Here is a 15432-nt window from a genome sequence, read left to right as displayed (position 1 = left end):
CTCAGAGAGACCAATATATTCTCCCACAAACAGCCCGTGACAATGGATAAAGCCTTTGTTAGTGTCTGCTAATGGGAAATTAGATTACATTATTTTAATATAAATAACAATTTATTTAGAAAATTTACTTTGAAAAAATATTTTCTGATACTTTATATTTTGTTCAAAATACTCATTCTTAAAGGGTTAAATAAAAGAATCCATGTCATAAAATACTTTTTCTATCTGATGAATCAAATAGTTTAAAATAAACTTATTCCTACCAAATTTCTTTCTTTTTTTTTTGGGGGGGGGGCACAAATTGTTTATTCACTTTTTTTTCTAACCCAGAAAGAACATAAAATTCACTATTGCCATTATGTTGAATAAAATAAAATTTTAAGAGTTAATGCACATGACTTTATTATTGCTGCACAAGGGATGGGGGAAAAACACGATGTTGGAATAAATTATTGTGGAAACTGCAGAAGAAACAGATTCTGCTACATTTGCACAGCTTAGAAAAAATGTGGAATGTGCAGCCAAGAAATTAAATTATCCATGTGTAAAATATACATTTGAAAGTGAATATTTTACATATGAAATGCTGCAATTTTGTCCAGTGCAGAGTCTTTCAGAAGGTGTTTGATTTTACTTCATTCAGCTAAGAAATACTTTAATGAATTTGACATTTATGTAATAATTCTAAATCATTTTGGATATTTTCTTACCTAAATTGCTGTTATGTAATCACTTTTACATAAAATGAAATGTTTCTGGTACTTTTTCAAACATGTACTTCAGGTACAAAAATTCCATTGTTAAACACTGATTTTCAAGTGAATGCTTACACAGATTAAAATAGTATCAACACTTGATTAAAGCAGTATTATCTTTCATAAGTATATTATTACTCCTATACGAAACTTTGAAAAGTGACTTAAACATACATGAAATAAAAGAAAAACTTTATAAAGTTAAATTTAGCCTATGCTAACATGTTCAAGAAAAACAACATTTTATGAAGAAGAAAGTTTTTAAACACTTTATGAAAAGCATATTTCATTACAAACAAAGCAACTAGGCAATGGCAATATTCAAATAAAAGTGAAAATACAAAGCCATAATGAAGCTTATCAAACTAAACATTTATGAAAAATATTAAATTTAATTTGTGCCTGTTTATGCCTTGGAATGATACTTATTTCCTTAAAATATGAATTTATTTCTAAAAGTCTTTGATTTCCAGTACAGCTTTAACAATATGACTTGCACCAATTCCAAACATTTCAAGCAAGGCAGCAGATGGTCCACTGCGAGGCAAACCATTAACAGCAAGCCGAGTAACTGTAGTATCATGACAGCAACTTACAGCAGCAGCAACTGCTTCCCCTATGCCACCTAATTCAATTCAAAACCAAATCAAAACTTGAAGTGATGCAATGATAGTACTGACAATAAAACATTTATCAATTAATACCAATTCATTAGATTAAAAAATAAAACTTGATTAACATACAGTAGAACTTCAACTAACTGGTCTTTTTAATGGAAGTAAAAATTAAAAGCTTGTCCATAAATTAACTATGAGCTTAATTTTTCATTGAAAAAATTACATAACTTCAAGAAATTAAACTCAGTAAAAAAAAAAATAACAGTATGATAAATTTCATTATTTTATGTAAAAAATGTTTTACTTGAACAGAATTAAGTTACACATTGTTTTAAATTAAGCAACAAAATTCTTTCATTTTGTTTCAGTACAATACAAATAAAAATGTGTTCAGTTTTAAAGTGTAAAATATATTTAAATTGAAATATGTAAAGTGTGATCAAACAAATAAATAATCCTCTTGGAAAAAAAATGTCATCTAGAATAAATTTTTTTGACTGTGTAATCATCACCGAAATGAATTACAACAAATGAAAAATAAAATTCCTTTATATTTATTTTTTATAGAAAAGAAAGGTAAATTATTATTTCTGTTAATATTTCAATACAGTCAAAAGTCTTTAATCTGGACTCATCGGGACTTTGGCGATTCCGGGTTATAGATCATCAGTTTAAGGGGTTACATGGGTTTCACGGGTTCAAAAAATCGATTTCTTTTTTTACAACATCTCTCAAATATTGTCCGAAAATTTCAAGTTGATCCGAGTAATAGTTTCAGAGATACAGCCTTTTGAAGTGGCGCGCTCAAGGCTACCTGGGCTCCGCTTGCCGCAGGTATAAAAGAGCAGCTGCTTGCCTATTGTTCATTTGTCTTTTATGGCTACTTTTCTCTTTTTAAGGGCAACTAATTGAAATACTTCATTTGGTGATCACTTGTTGAACCATGAGGTTTATTTTGAGGTTATAAGTGTCCAAAGTAAATTATATTTAAAAATGCCCAAAGTTTCAAGATCTCAATTAGTGGAAGGTGCTCGTAGAAAAGATCGACCCAAGAAACGGAGACAGTCGTTCAATCCTAAAAATCCTGAGCAGCATGATGATTCTTTCATGAGCACATCAGCAAAAAAATTGACTCGTGAAGCCAGGATTCGTCATAGACAGGAACAAAAGGAAGCTGAGGACATTGCAGCTGCAGCAGGTTCATTACTTTATGGCCCAGGAATCGACGATTCAATGTAAGATGGTCACTCAAAACTTTAAACGCGTTTTTCTCAAAACTATGTCATGATTTCTCGAAGACTACACTGATCTCGATGAAATTTTAAACAGGTCTTCGAGATACAATTTACAAGGACTTGGATAACGGATTTTTATTATTATTATTATTATTATTATTATTTTTTTTTTGTGCTGTGCCGAGAATACAGACTAACTTGTCAATCGAAATTTTTTCGTTTTCACTAACCTCTCTGTCACTTTCTTCATGCCTTTGTCCATTTTTTGCAGCAATTCCACTTTTTGTTTGATGGACATTGAAACATGCTTTCGCAGCTATAGAATCGGACATTTTATTTGACATAATCGAAAGTTCAAGCTTACTTTTATAAAATTGCTATAACAGTCTGCAAAAAATAATAAGTCGGATCCAATTCGGGGATTAAGGTGTTGGTGTATTTAATTATGGCAAAGCACAAGAGGGCTATCTGCCTAAGGAGAGGGATGCCTTCGTGGAGGACTTTCTAAGGGAAACTGGCTCGTATACACGTTACATATGGGGAAAACCACGAAAATGCCCATGCAGCCAGACCATTCGTGGGATTTGAACCTCGGACCGAACTACCAGTGTTCAGCGACTTTACCGCTCGGCTGCTGGTGGGCTCCAGAGATTAAGGAACAACGCAATCTGCAACATTAACTGAAATAGCTAATTTTAGCTTAGCTTATACCGTCTATTATACATTAAATGCGCATGCATAAACGTATTATGCGTATGCACAGAAAGTTTGTAGCTTTGATGTCCGTATTATCGACGTCCAGATTAAAGACTTTTGACTGTATTAGGTACAGCAATGCATTAATTCAGCTATTTTCGGAAATATATTTAACAAACATTTCAAAGCCAATACAAAAAAGTAACATTTCTTTGTTTTAAGAACAAAATTTTAGAGCAATGTTATATTTTTAGATAACAGAATGTTATATTTCTTACCTTCAGGATAGTGATCTTCAACAGTAACAATACGACCACTACACTCTTTAGCTTGAGCTCTAATTGTATTAACATCCAAGGGCTTAATAGTGAAAAGATCAATAACACGAATATTTATTCCTTGTGTTCCTAAAATTTCTGAAGCTTTCAAAGCTTCATGTAGAGTAACTCCAGCACCAATTACTACAGCCACATCATTGCCAGATTTTTTTAAAATCTGAAATGCAATAAAAAATAAATATGAAATTATTACATATTCACAAGTTGTTTTCTGTAATAATTTATACAAAATCATATTCCATACACTTAACTTTCTATGAAAAAATGTGTTAAGTACAGTTCAAATTAAGAAAGTATGTATAGTTTAAACAAACCTAAATATTGCTGTAATTAATGCTTTTGCAACAAAAGTGCATATACTGCTGGGACCAGCTGTTTCTTTCATGAGTGTCTATATTTTGTACATTACGTTTTGTTCAGTATTTACTTACCTGTTAGTAAATTTGACATTATACATTTGACAACTAAATATTTTACTTTAAATTCATTTTTAGTGTGATAAATTTCAAAGCATGGATCTACACACAGTTAAATGTTACCTTGCATTCATAATAGCCAATTTGCCTTTTGCAGGAGTGTGATGCATTTTCTTACAACTTCAAGGTTCGTACACATTTCTGCACACGAAAATTAAGTACTATTAAAAACTTTAAGGACCATTAATGAAAAAAATAAAGGACCTATGAGCAAATGGGAACTGAATAAATTCAATTAAATATATTATTCTATGCCTGAATTTCACTTTTGTAATACCATCCTAAAAATAAAATAGATCCCTAAGTAGTATGCATTATTACTAAACATGAATTAACTAACATAATTATTAATAAGTTTGGGAATAAAATAAACTTCATGCAGTTTATCAAGTAGCATTAAATATTTTACACTTATAATAGTTGGATATATTTGAAAGAAGATAAGTGACATTTAAGTTTTACTAATAGTTAGCTTTATTATGTGATTTTTTTATATCTCATTTTATATTATTGATTTTTTTATATCTCATTTTGCCACATACTTGGTCAGTCTAGAGGTTTAGTAAATAGCAGGGAGATTTTATGTCAAACTGCATAAGTTAAAATGAGAAGTAAGATAATAATCAGTATGATTCATAACAACTGACTGAATGTTGTCCTTCTGCTGCTTGTCTAGAAAGAGACCTGCTGATTGGAACAAACCTGAAAAGCCCGATGTAGGCACGGTTGGCAAGTGTTGAAAGTTAGTCATGCTCTGCTTAATGCAGAGTATGTCATAGCTTTACGTACAGTTCCAGGGGTTGCAACTCAGTTAATATACTTTAAGGTTCTAATAAGCCATTAAAGCACCAGAGGTTAAGTTGTATTGTATATATTATTTCAAGTCTCAGTAGATGCAAAGAATACGTTTTACTTGAATTTTTACATTTTTGTGTTTTATCTTGTGACCACAGTGAGTATTAAAGAAAGGCAATAACTTGCTTTAATATGAAGAGATAATTTTTAAGGGTAAGTAGTTAGTTATAAATAATTAAATTAGGCAATTAGATAACCTTAGTCATTATGGATTTACATGGCCACTATTAAATTTTTTTAAACAATATTTGTTAAAAAAAAAAGCCCTGTTAAAATCAAAATCTAATAAATTTCGCAGTTTAAAATACATGTAATTTATAACATTGATTCTTAAACGATATTAAGATAATTACACATTAAAAGATACAAAACATTTACGTTTTGTAACAACAACACTGAACAAAATATTTATCCGTCAATTTAATTTGAAGCCTATAAGGTATTTCTCCCACCATCTTGGCGAGCCTTCGTGTAGTGGTTTGCAGCACATTGAGCTGGTATTCCAGAGGTCAGCAGTTCGATTCCTGGCGAAGACGTTGGTTATTTTTCATCTTTCGTGCTTTCAAAAATACCTAATGTCTTTATAGTGGCGCGCGAACGAAAAGGGTGTTGGATGATGGTTCTCCACACCCAGGATTTGGCAATTGGGTCCCCTAAAAATCGCAATTGCCCTTTAAAAGGGGCAGTATATAAGGTATTTCACCCACCTTCTTGGCGAGCCTTCGTGGTGCAGTGCTTTGCCCACTGGGCCAGTATTACAGGGGTCCGCGATTCGATTCCCGGCGAAGGCGTTGTTAATTTTTTATCTTTCCTGCTTTCAAAAATACCTAATGTCTCTACAAGCCTTTGCAAACATTTTGGCTAGTTTGTATCAATTTCCTTCTCTTTAAGCATCTTTTCTGGCAATAATTAGAAATTTGTCTCAATATGTAAACCTGTGTTCTCGCTAGTTTCTATGTGCTTTATCTCCTAGCTTGTCAACCTCTCCACAATGTACCTATGAGAGTTTACTTGATCTGGCAAAAGTTAAATAGTCTCCCCCGCACCGAGAGACGTGAAACAAATTATCATTGTCTCTGAAAGTAACTACAATATCAGACAAAGGTTTAAATAAGTCTCTTCTTTAAAAAGAACTTAAAACAAACATAAAGGCATATTCTGATGCTAACAAAGTCAATTACAGCTCACGGTGACATAATTAAACAAGAACAGTCAAATTCAAACTAAAATTGTGTACTAGTGGTGAAAGATTATACAATTTAATCTGGCTCAGTAACTCTATGATATGAAGAAACAGAAATGGGAAGTTATAGTAAAGGGTGAAATCATAAACAATTGGGCAATTTACATAATAATAACTGCACATATCTTTGAAGAATAATTTTCTTTATGTGTTCAGTTTCTTTCTTCAACATGTTTCCTTTTCATTTTAGAATTTTCGGATTTAATTAAGGATTTCTGTTATTCTAAAAAACACTAAGTGCAATTAGAATGTACAGAAAAAGTGGTTAATTTTATTTCTTTAGTAATATGAACAAGAAATATGAAATATATATGGTATAGGCCGGTTACAGAGCTGGTGTGACTGAATTTTTAGAATTTAGTGACACACAGAACAAAAAAATCTAGAAATGGAAAAACTTTTAGAATTTAGAGCAGGCATTGGAAGCAGAATTTAGAAAAGCAATAGGCAGCAGAATTTAGGATCCACAGAGATTGCATCAGATGGGAAAATGCCTAGCACCAGCTCTGTGTACGATGCATTTAGACGTATTAGATGAATCTTTTAAATTGTAAGTTTTCAATTTCTTTATTAATAAAAAAACTCTTTCTATAATGCCTGCCCAAGTGATACGATTAGAAGCATTTTTGATATTTTCCATGCTTGTATCTAGTGAAAATTAGAGAAAATAAAGGGAAGATAAACATGTTAAGAAAAAAAGATTCTAGTATCAGGAGTAAAACATTCAAATATTATGTTTCATTGTTCTTCCAGACATTCCAGACAAAAGTAAGAAATTCATCGCAAACTTTCTGTAAAATACATCCATTACGTGTTGATATCATGGAGACATTTTTCATTTTGTCACATATTTCTTGAATATTCTAGAATCGTGGGTCTATAAATCTTGCATTCAAATTCTTCTAAATGTTCCATGCTGCAATGTCTAAAATACAAAAGAAAAATTATCCCAACCAATTCTGCAACAGCAAAAAGCCATAAATATTTTGGAAAAAAAAGGAAGGAAAAAGTGTAAAATTAATTTTATAGAGAAAACTGATGCATATTCTGAGAATTTTGAATAATCCGAGAGAAGGAAAAATGCTTACTATGAAAAAATATAAAAAGATGACATTTTTAATTAATTACATAACTAATTTTGCTTTTACTAAGAGCTGTTTCGTAAATTATGCTTTATAGTATTATATATCTTAATTAAGACTTTATAGCATTATACCTTAATTGTTGTTTGACTTCTGAATTAGCATTATACCTTGTTTATTTTTCAGATTAAAATATTGTATAATAAGTTACCAAAACGAAACTCTATAATATGACAGTGAAAAATAAAAATTTTTTTAAAGTTATTTTTTTAAATATAAATCTAATATATTTTTATTATTTTAATGAAATTTATAAATGTTATGATGCTTTAAAAAAATTGCCGAAACATTCTCAGATCTCGGAATTACAAATTTTCTATAGAAACTGATCTTAAAATCGCTAAAATGTTGACAAGTCGTCAAATTTAGAACCGTTTAATAAAAGAACCCACAACCCCAAAAGCGAAAAGTTGTTTAAGAGACCTTTATTAGAAAAAATGAATTTCGAAATGCTTATGTTTCACTTCTTGCTTAGAAACTTGAGTATCCCGTCATTTATATTAAAAATAGAAACAAATTATAACCCATGAACCCATTCAAAAGATAGCCATATACGTCGGTGAATCGCCAAAAATTTTCCTCCAAAATGCTAATTTACACTCAAAATGGCAGTCGTAAAAACAGAGAGAAATTTCAGACGATTAAAATTAAGGACATTCTACTGATTTTGGCCAAAATTAAGGGCTTTTAAGGACCAAAAATCGATTTCAAAAAATTTAAGGACGGTACGAACCCTGAACTTCCACTTTAACAAAGTGAAGGAAAGTATCTTTGGATCAGTCTGAAGAGATTTACTATTCCTGTTGATTTTGTTTTAATTATTGCTTCTACAGGAAATTAAATAATTTGATTAACTAAATTAAGATGATATTTAAGAAGAGAGATTATTCTGATTTATTTAAAGAATATTGGTGTTAAAAAATAAAACAAAGTTTTTTATATCATTTTACAATTTTTATGAAAGAGGGTACTGAATTATTATGGAATTGCTGAAGTCTATCCCTTCCATATTCTCCGAGATATTTTTAACGCCTCTGAGAGCGTATTTCACGCATTGAAAATCAGAAATACGCTTAAAAATACTAGGCAGGCGTATTTTCATGTATTGAATTTTTAACAAAGGTTTAGCTTAAAATATGCATAGCGCCTCATCGAAGTCAACAAATAATACTTTTTCTACTCTAAACACCACTGAGACATTTTCGCCCGACTTCTCCGCGACAAAGAATATAGGCGCGGCGACATGCTGACTCAACGATCACTGCCAGAGGGTAGAAAAAAGAAGCTGACTAATGAAATTGAAGTTTCATTGTATATTTACGAGCACTGATTTCGTCACACATTCCATGTTACTGAATGGTCATTTAAATAGTAGAATTGGTTATTGATACCCGTGGTTTGGGAGTTTGGTGAAATTTCACATTACGAGCTGGAAAAAATCTTTTGCATCTTTTCAGAAAATTGAAGGTCAAGTAAAAGCATATATAAAGGTAATTAAGTTTTTTCAAATTTTTCTAGCATGATTTCTAATATGCCTTTAAATTATTTTTATGTGTACAGTGTTTGCATTTTTAACTCTTTCATTATTCTGCGCTAGTCAGGAAAAAAGACAAAATTTTATCGAGAACTACCAGTACAAAAATAAAATTTTAATTCCAATCTTCACTTTTTAAAAAAATCATGATCTTCACTAGTCAAATCTGGGTGTTTTATTGCTATTTCGTTAAAAAAAAAAAAAAAAAAAAAGCAATTTTATCACGTTTTTCGGCACAAAAATTGGAATCGCATCGATAATTGTCGTCTGTGATAAAAAGACATCTCCTTGCGATCTTCTAGTGGGCAAATCGGAACTCAACGTTCTGGTTATATGAAATTGATTTGTCTAAGAGTCACCCGATGCGAAAATCGATATTTAGCTGACATCTATCTAGTCAAAATTCATACTTTGCGTAAATTTTGAGATTTTTACAGATTTTTGGGCAAAAATAAGTATTTTTCGGATTGTACAAACCCTGCTGTAAATACTCTTGTTTTCTTGAAATATTCTGTAGAAGAGAAGTATAATTTTTATTATTATTGTTTTAACTTAATGGTGCGAGATCGTTTAACTCATTACTGATTTTAACTAAATATCGCTCTTAAAACGATTGTAATTTGTATTCGCCCTTATAAGATAATTCCTTTCATATAAAAATTAATATTTGAAGCGAAATTAAGATTGCATATGAAGAAAATTTTAAATTTAAGAAATTCCATACAGTCTGCAAAACGAAAGTTTCTACAAGTGATCAGCTTTTAGGAGAAGCACATCAAAAATATTTTTTTAGTTTCTAACTATTTAATTCAATACGGTGGTCCCCTTGAGACTGAAGCAATTATTCCAGGAGAAAAATTAACTTAAATATTTAAATAAGAGTTCTAAACCCATTAAGGAGTTTTTTTATAAAAAAGCCGTCAAGCCAAGTGGTTGACACAAGCTCAGAACCGTCAGCTAAGAAACGAAAGATTGATGAACAACCAGAAGAAACTACTTCTAAACATGATAAGTTTTTAAGTAAGTGGCTTAAATAATTTCCTTGGGTCCTCTTCAATAAAGAGCAAAATAAAATGTTTTGTAAAACATGTCAATCTGACAATATGAAGAATGGCATGGGTGTGATGGGTTCATCATGTTTCCAAAAAAGTACTCTGCCTCGACATGAAAAAACTGCAGAACACAGGCTTTCTTTAAATGCCAGGAAAGATGCCAGAGCTCTCGAAAATATCATCAAAAAGGAAAAATCTACAGCAACAGATGGCAATTTCGCAATGTTCAAGACTGTTCACACTATTGGAAAAGAACTTCCTTAATGAAATTTAAGCCTTTAATGATGCTTATGAAATCCTGTGGAAATGAGACTGTGAAAGAGACTCAGTTCAATTTACTCAAAATTCAGTTACAGGCATAATTAAAGCTATTTAAGAAGTATTAGAATCAAATTTGGATGAGGATGTTTCACAAAGCCCCTACATTTCTTTAATGATAGATGAGTCAACAGATATTTCAGTTGACCATAAATTAGTTATATATGAGAAATATTTGAAAAACAATGAAAGTCAAAACAGTCTTTGGGCAAATTTAAAACTATTGGGTGAATGCAATGCAGATGCACTGAAAGAAATAATAATAAAGTTTCTCAACCGAAAAAAAAGTACCGCTATCAAAAGTTGTTGACCTTTCAACAGATGGTGCTGCTGTTATGATGGGAAAAAAACAATGGACTTGGCAAAAAATTTCAGGATATGATACCTGGTTTGTTGCACTATCATAGCTCACCGTTTAGCTTTAGCTCTTTCCCAAGCTGCTGATGAAATATCCCTATTTCAAAGCTGCCAGAGAATTTTAAATTCATTGTATGCTTATTTTCACACGTCCAATATTAGGATTGAAAAGCTGAAATTGATGTAAGATGTGTATTTGAGCTAAACATTACTCTCAAAGACATAAATGCTGTTCAGTGGTTGTCAGTTCGGAATGCAGTTGATGCATGTCACATCAGTTATGATGCTGTGATCCTTACCCTGATAGACATAATTGCAAACAGAAAAACAAGCAATACTATGGACAAGGGCTTCAAGACTACTTAAACAATGCTCACAATTTTCATTTGCAGCTACCTTGTCATTTTTGAGAGATGTGTTATTGATTATGAACAAAGTCAGTAGAATTTTTCAGAGCATTGATGTGGACTTCTCAGTGTTGGTTAACAGTCTAGAATCAACTATTTATCGCATGCAGAAAATGAAAAAGGAGGAAGGTCATGGCACTCATCTAAAGGAATTTTTAGAGTCTGCCCTTAATAATTAGTATTATCAAATTCAAGATATGAAATTATCTGTTTCTACTAAATCTTTAAATGATTTCATGAGTGCTAAAAATGCTTTTTTGAGTGCACTGATAGAGAATCTGCAAGAAGGATTTAATTTCCAGCAGATGCATCTTTTGCAGGATTTTGATGTTTTGTTTAATCCCTCTTGTGTTACAACAACAGAATCATCAAGATTGGAGTCCCTAGATAATGTTATTAAACATTATTATAGTTCGGTTTTGGGTGTTTCAGTAGAAGAGTTACCTTGAAGTACAGTGTTTTATGCACACTACAGAGAATTCAATTTTAAACAGTTTGCCAATTTGTTGTTCTCATCAAGTTTAGATGGTGAACTCTTATATCCAGGATTTACAGCCCTGGCACAAATAGCTATGACTATACCTTTATCAATGGCTGTTTGTGAAAGATGATTTTCTACTCAAAATAGGATCAAATAGGAGAAATAGATTGGGGGGAAAACAACTGGAAATTCTAACGAGAATATCTGAACAAGGCCCAGATTTCAAAGAACAAAAGGGAAATGTTTTTTTTTGTGATTTCAATTTTGAAAGAGCGGTAACTTTGTGGAAAAATCAGAGGAAAAGGAGATTAGAATTGTAATGTTTTTTGTGACTTTAATTTTGAAAGAGCTGTGATATTGTAAGAAAATCAGGGGAAAAAGAGATTAAAATTGTAATGTAACTAAGAATAAATGTTTTTTGTAACTTTAATTTTGAAAGAGTTTCGATATTGTAAGGAAATCAGCTGTAACATAGTGGAAAAATTGGAAGAAAAGGATATTAAATTTGTAATTTTAAATAAATATTTTATTTAGAATGTTTAATGTAAAATAAATTCTTTTATTTATAATGCTTAATATTTCTTATTTCTACTAATACTTAACACAGGTTATAATTGTCAAAAACCAAAATAGCATCCTCATTCTTTTTGTCCATTCAAAAAGTGTTTTTTTATAGAAAATTTGTCTCTGTACATGTAGTTTACGCTACTTCTGTATTTCACTCCTCCTAAAAAAGTCAAGGAGCATTTTTACTCTTCCAAAAAAATCCTAGGAATAACACTGCATATTCTTATCGTACTGTACGATGTACTCTGCCTTCATGATAGGATTAACTAGTCTGATCTTTCTTCCCAGTATCATGTTTGTTTACATCATGCATTGCCAAAGTAATTAACACTTTCCATCCATCTTTGACAGCAATGAAGTTTAGGTTTTTCTTCTGCAAGATCAACAACTTATGAATTTTCATTTTGGGCAGCAGAAAATTTTTAGTTATTTCTTTCCTTGTCCTATTACAATCTATGTTCTGAAGCTAATGAATTCGTGCACCAGTGATGAAGACACAAAAAAATTATCAATATGTAAATGGCCCTTGACCAAAGAGTTCTTCAAGTAGAGATTTAACAGCTTTTACCCATATAATCCTCAAGTTTCTGTTAACTGTGTTTCTTTTCCCATATTTTCCCATCCAATGTAGTTACATACATAATCCAATTTTGATTCACGTAATTTGTTAAAAATTTTCACCTGTTTGACACTGTAACACTCACGCCAGAAACATTCCACATAAACAAGGTATTATTCTTGATTACAAACCGAACTGAAAACCCAAACACTCAAGGGAAAAAAAAATACCCATTAACATTAATCAAAAATACCATATACAGTACAACGCCCATAATCAGGACATCCATTATCCAGAATGATCTGTAATCTGTACCTCAAAAGCCACAAACTTACGCATTTGATGTGCACATAAAGCCAGTAAAGCGTTTACACATGCACGCTTCCAATAGTGAAGAAAGTGACAGAGAGGTTATTGAAAACGAAAAAATTTCGATTGACAAGTTAGTTGGTATTCTCGACCCAGCAATTACACGATTTGAACAGTGGAACTTTTTAACTGAACATGAAATTATGTCTGTTTATAGAAGAGAGAACTAAAGAGAAAATATTAGAAAAAAAAAAAAAAAAAAAAAAAAAAAAACGAAGCAACTTAAAAAACTTACATTGAAAGAAATGTTTAATAAAATAAACGAAAAATATTAAGCTTTTATTTGTAAATTTTTATACCCCTTAGATCATAATTGCTCTTTATATCATACATTACGATTTCACATTTTTAATTTTATAATTTCTGCATGCCATCTTACCAGATTTAAATTGATAATCTATAATCCAGAAAAACCCCTAATCCGGAATCGCCGAAGTCCCGACGAGTCCGGATTACAGACTTTGTACTGTACTCATTTACAGAAATGTATGATGCTCTAGCCTCTCCTAAAATCGAAGTATTACCCACGTTTTACCATATGTTACATGAAGGAAAAAAAAAACTAATCCATAATATAAAAATTTGGCTTTGAAATAAGTCAAAATTTTATATGACCTAAATCACCCAAAAAAGGTGGGGAAAGAACAGCCAATTAACAGGTCATAAAATTTTACTTTAATACAAAATAATGAACTGTAGCATATCTACAGATGATAATTCAAAACTCAAATGAATATTTCCTAACAAGGGTATCAGAAATTCACATTCAAAAGCTGGATGACCTTTTGCAGGAAAACTGGCTCATATTTTTAATGATACCTTGGGTAATTTAGAATGGTCATTTTTTGCCTAACATATTTCATTGCGGATAATATTTTTGGTTACTGACCTTTCTCCTTAGGAAGCCCAAATGAATATCCAAGCTGTACACTTTTACAGAAAGTATATGCCCAAATCTGTAGTAAGTTTAAAGAACTATCTAATTTAATTCATTAAATTTGAATTATGAATCACTAATAAACCATTTACGGCCTCCCAACTGGGATAGTTGTTTGGATTGGATTATTGTAATTTGGCACAAAACCTGTCAAGGTTATCTGCGTCAGACAAATGGTAACAATGCAATTAGTCATTTATAAAAACTTCTAGCTTAGGTAAGAGACAGATTACAGTCTATGATAAGAGCTGATATCTTTTAAAAAAACAGGTTAAAGTCTATTATAAAAGACAATATCTTTTAAAAACAGAAACAAATTACGATGATGTGCTTTTCCAATTAAATTTCCTAAGTCCAGTTCTGAACAATTAAAATTTTTTTGGCGAAAATAATTAAAACTCTGCCATTCCACCAAGATATGATGGACTGTCAGATCTGCATTGCAGTTTGGGCAGCTGGGATTCTCTTCTCCCTTCAGAAGATACTCATGGGTCAGGCGACAATGGCCAATTCTCAGTCGAGTCAAGAGGACATCTTCCTTTCTATTAGCCATACATGGCCAGTATCCAATGGTGGGTTTTACATTTCTCAGCTTGTTATAAAATTTGTCATCCCATTACTTCTGCCATTTGCTGAGGATTTTGCTTTTGACAAACCCTTTGATGTCTGCTAGTGGAATCTGAAGATTGTACATTGTGGTTGCAGTTTTAGCTGCAATATCTGCCAATTCATTCCCCTTAATGGCAACGTGTCCAGGGATCCACGAATATAGAATCTGGTATCCCCGAATTTTTAAAGAATGATTCAACTTTAGGATTCTGATTGCAACTGGATGAGTACATTGAGCGTGATTTTTCAATGACATTAAGGCACTCATGGAATCTGTGTAGATAATAAATTTTATGTACTTTTGTTTTGAAAGGTAAGTCAAAGCCAGATGGATTGCAGTAAGCTCAGAAGTAAGCACAGAGCAAACTGTATGTAATCGAACCCGTACTATTGTTTTTTCTGTGACGAAAGCAGCGCCAACATGATCCTGGGATTTTGATCCGTCTGTATATAGAGGGATATATTTCCTATATTTGTTTCTATGTTGAAAAAAAATCTGCTTGTAGATGATTTCATTAGTTTGTGATTTATTCCAGTGTCGAAAAGTATCCAGAGAATGGATTCTCCAATCCTCCCAGGGAGGAATTCCAAAAAAATCCTCCATCTGTATATCTATATTGGACAAATTATACTCCTCCACCAACGCACTCATCCGCAAGCCGAAAGATGGGACACATGATGGTCGTGCCTGATATAAACGGGAGTATTGGTCATTAAGCAATTTTGACCGCGTAGAATTTTCGGTTTGTGATAAGACTTTGAAATAATGCTTAAAACAAAGATTTTCACGTCTTAACTGCAGGGAGGTCTCGTTACTTTCCTGGGATAGTTGTTAACGATGCTGATTGCTGTACCGAAGGGGCCGCATTCAAATCCTAGAGAAGG

At 31.8% G+C, this 15432-nt stretch overlaps 1 protein-coding gene across 1 annotated transcript in view; it reads right to left on the bottom strand.

Moving 5' to 3' along the window:
• Nucleotides 1–1009: 1009 nt before the first annotated feature.
• The window catches only part of LOC118189106 (transketolase-like), a 71066-nt gene continuing 56643 nt past the window's right edge, over nucleotides 1010–15432 (bottom strand). Inside the window, exons 10-11 of the mRNA XM_035359654.2 lie at nucleotides 3582–3798; nucleotides 1010–1380 (exon numbers count right to left, since the gene is read on the bottom strand). Of these exons, the coding sequence (XP_035215545.1) occupies nucleotides 1208–1380; nucleotides 3582–3798 (390 nt within the window). The 3' untranslated portion in view covers nucleotides 1010–1207. The remainder of the gene's footprint in view (nucleotides 1381–3581; nucleotides 3799–15432) is intronic.

This window comes from Stegodyphus dumicola, chromosome 8 (genome assembly GCF_044657685.1).
Source record: "Stegodyphus dumicola isolate Sdum_Otavi_A_Nest chromosome 8, ASM4465768v1".
NCBI lineage: Eukaryota > Metazoa > Arthropoda > Arachnida > Araneae > Eresidae > Stegodyphus > Stegodyphus dumicola.
The sequence above is the reverse complement of the archived record's forward strand: the minus strand, read 5'-3'. Positions and strand labels throughout refer to the sequence as shown.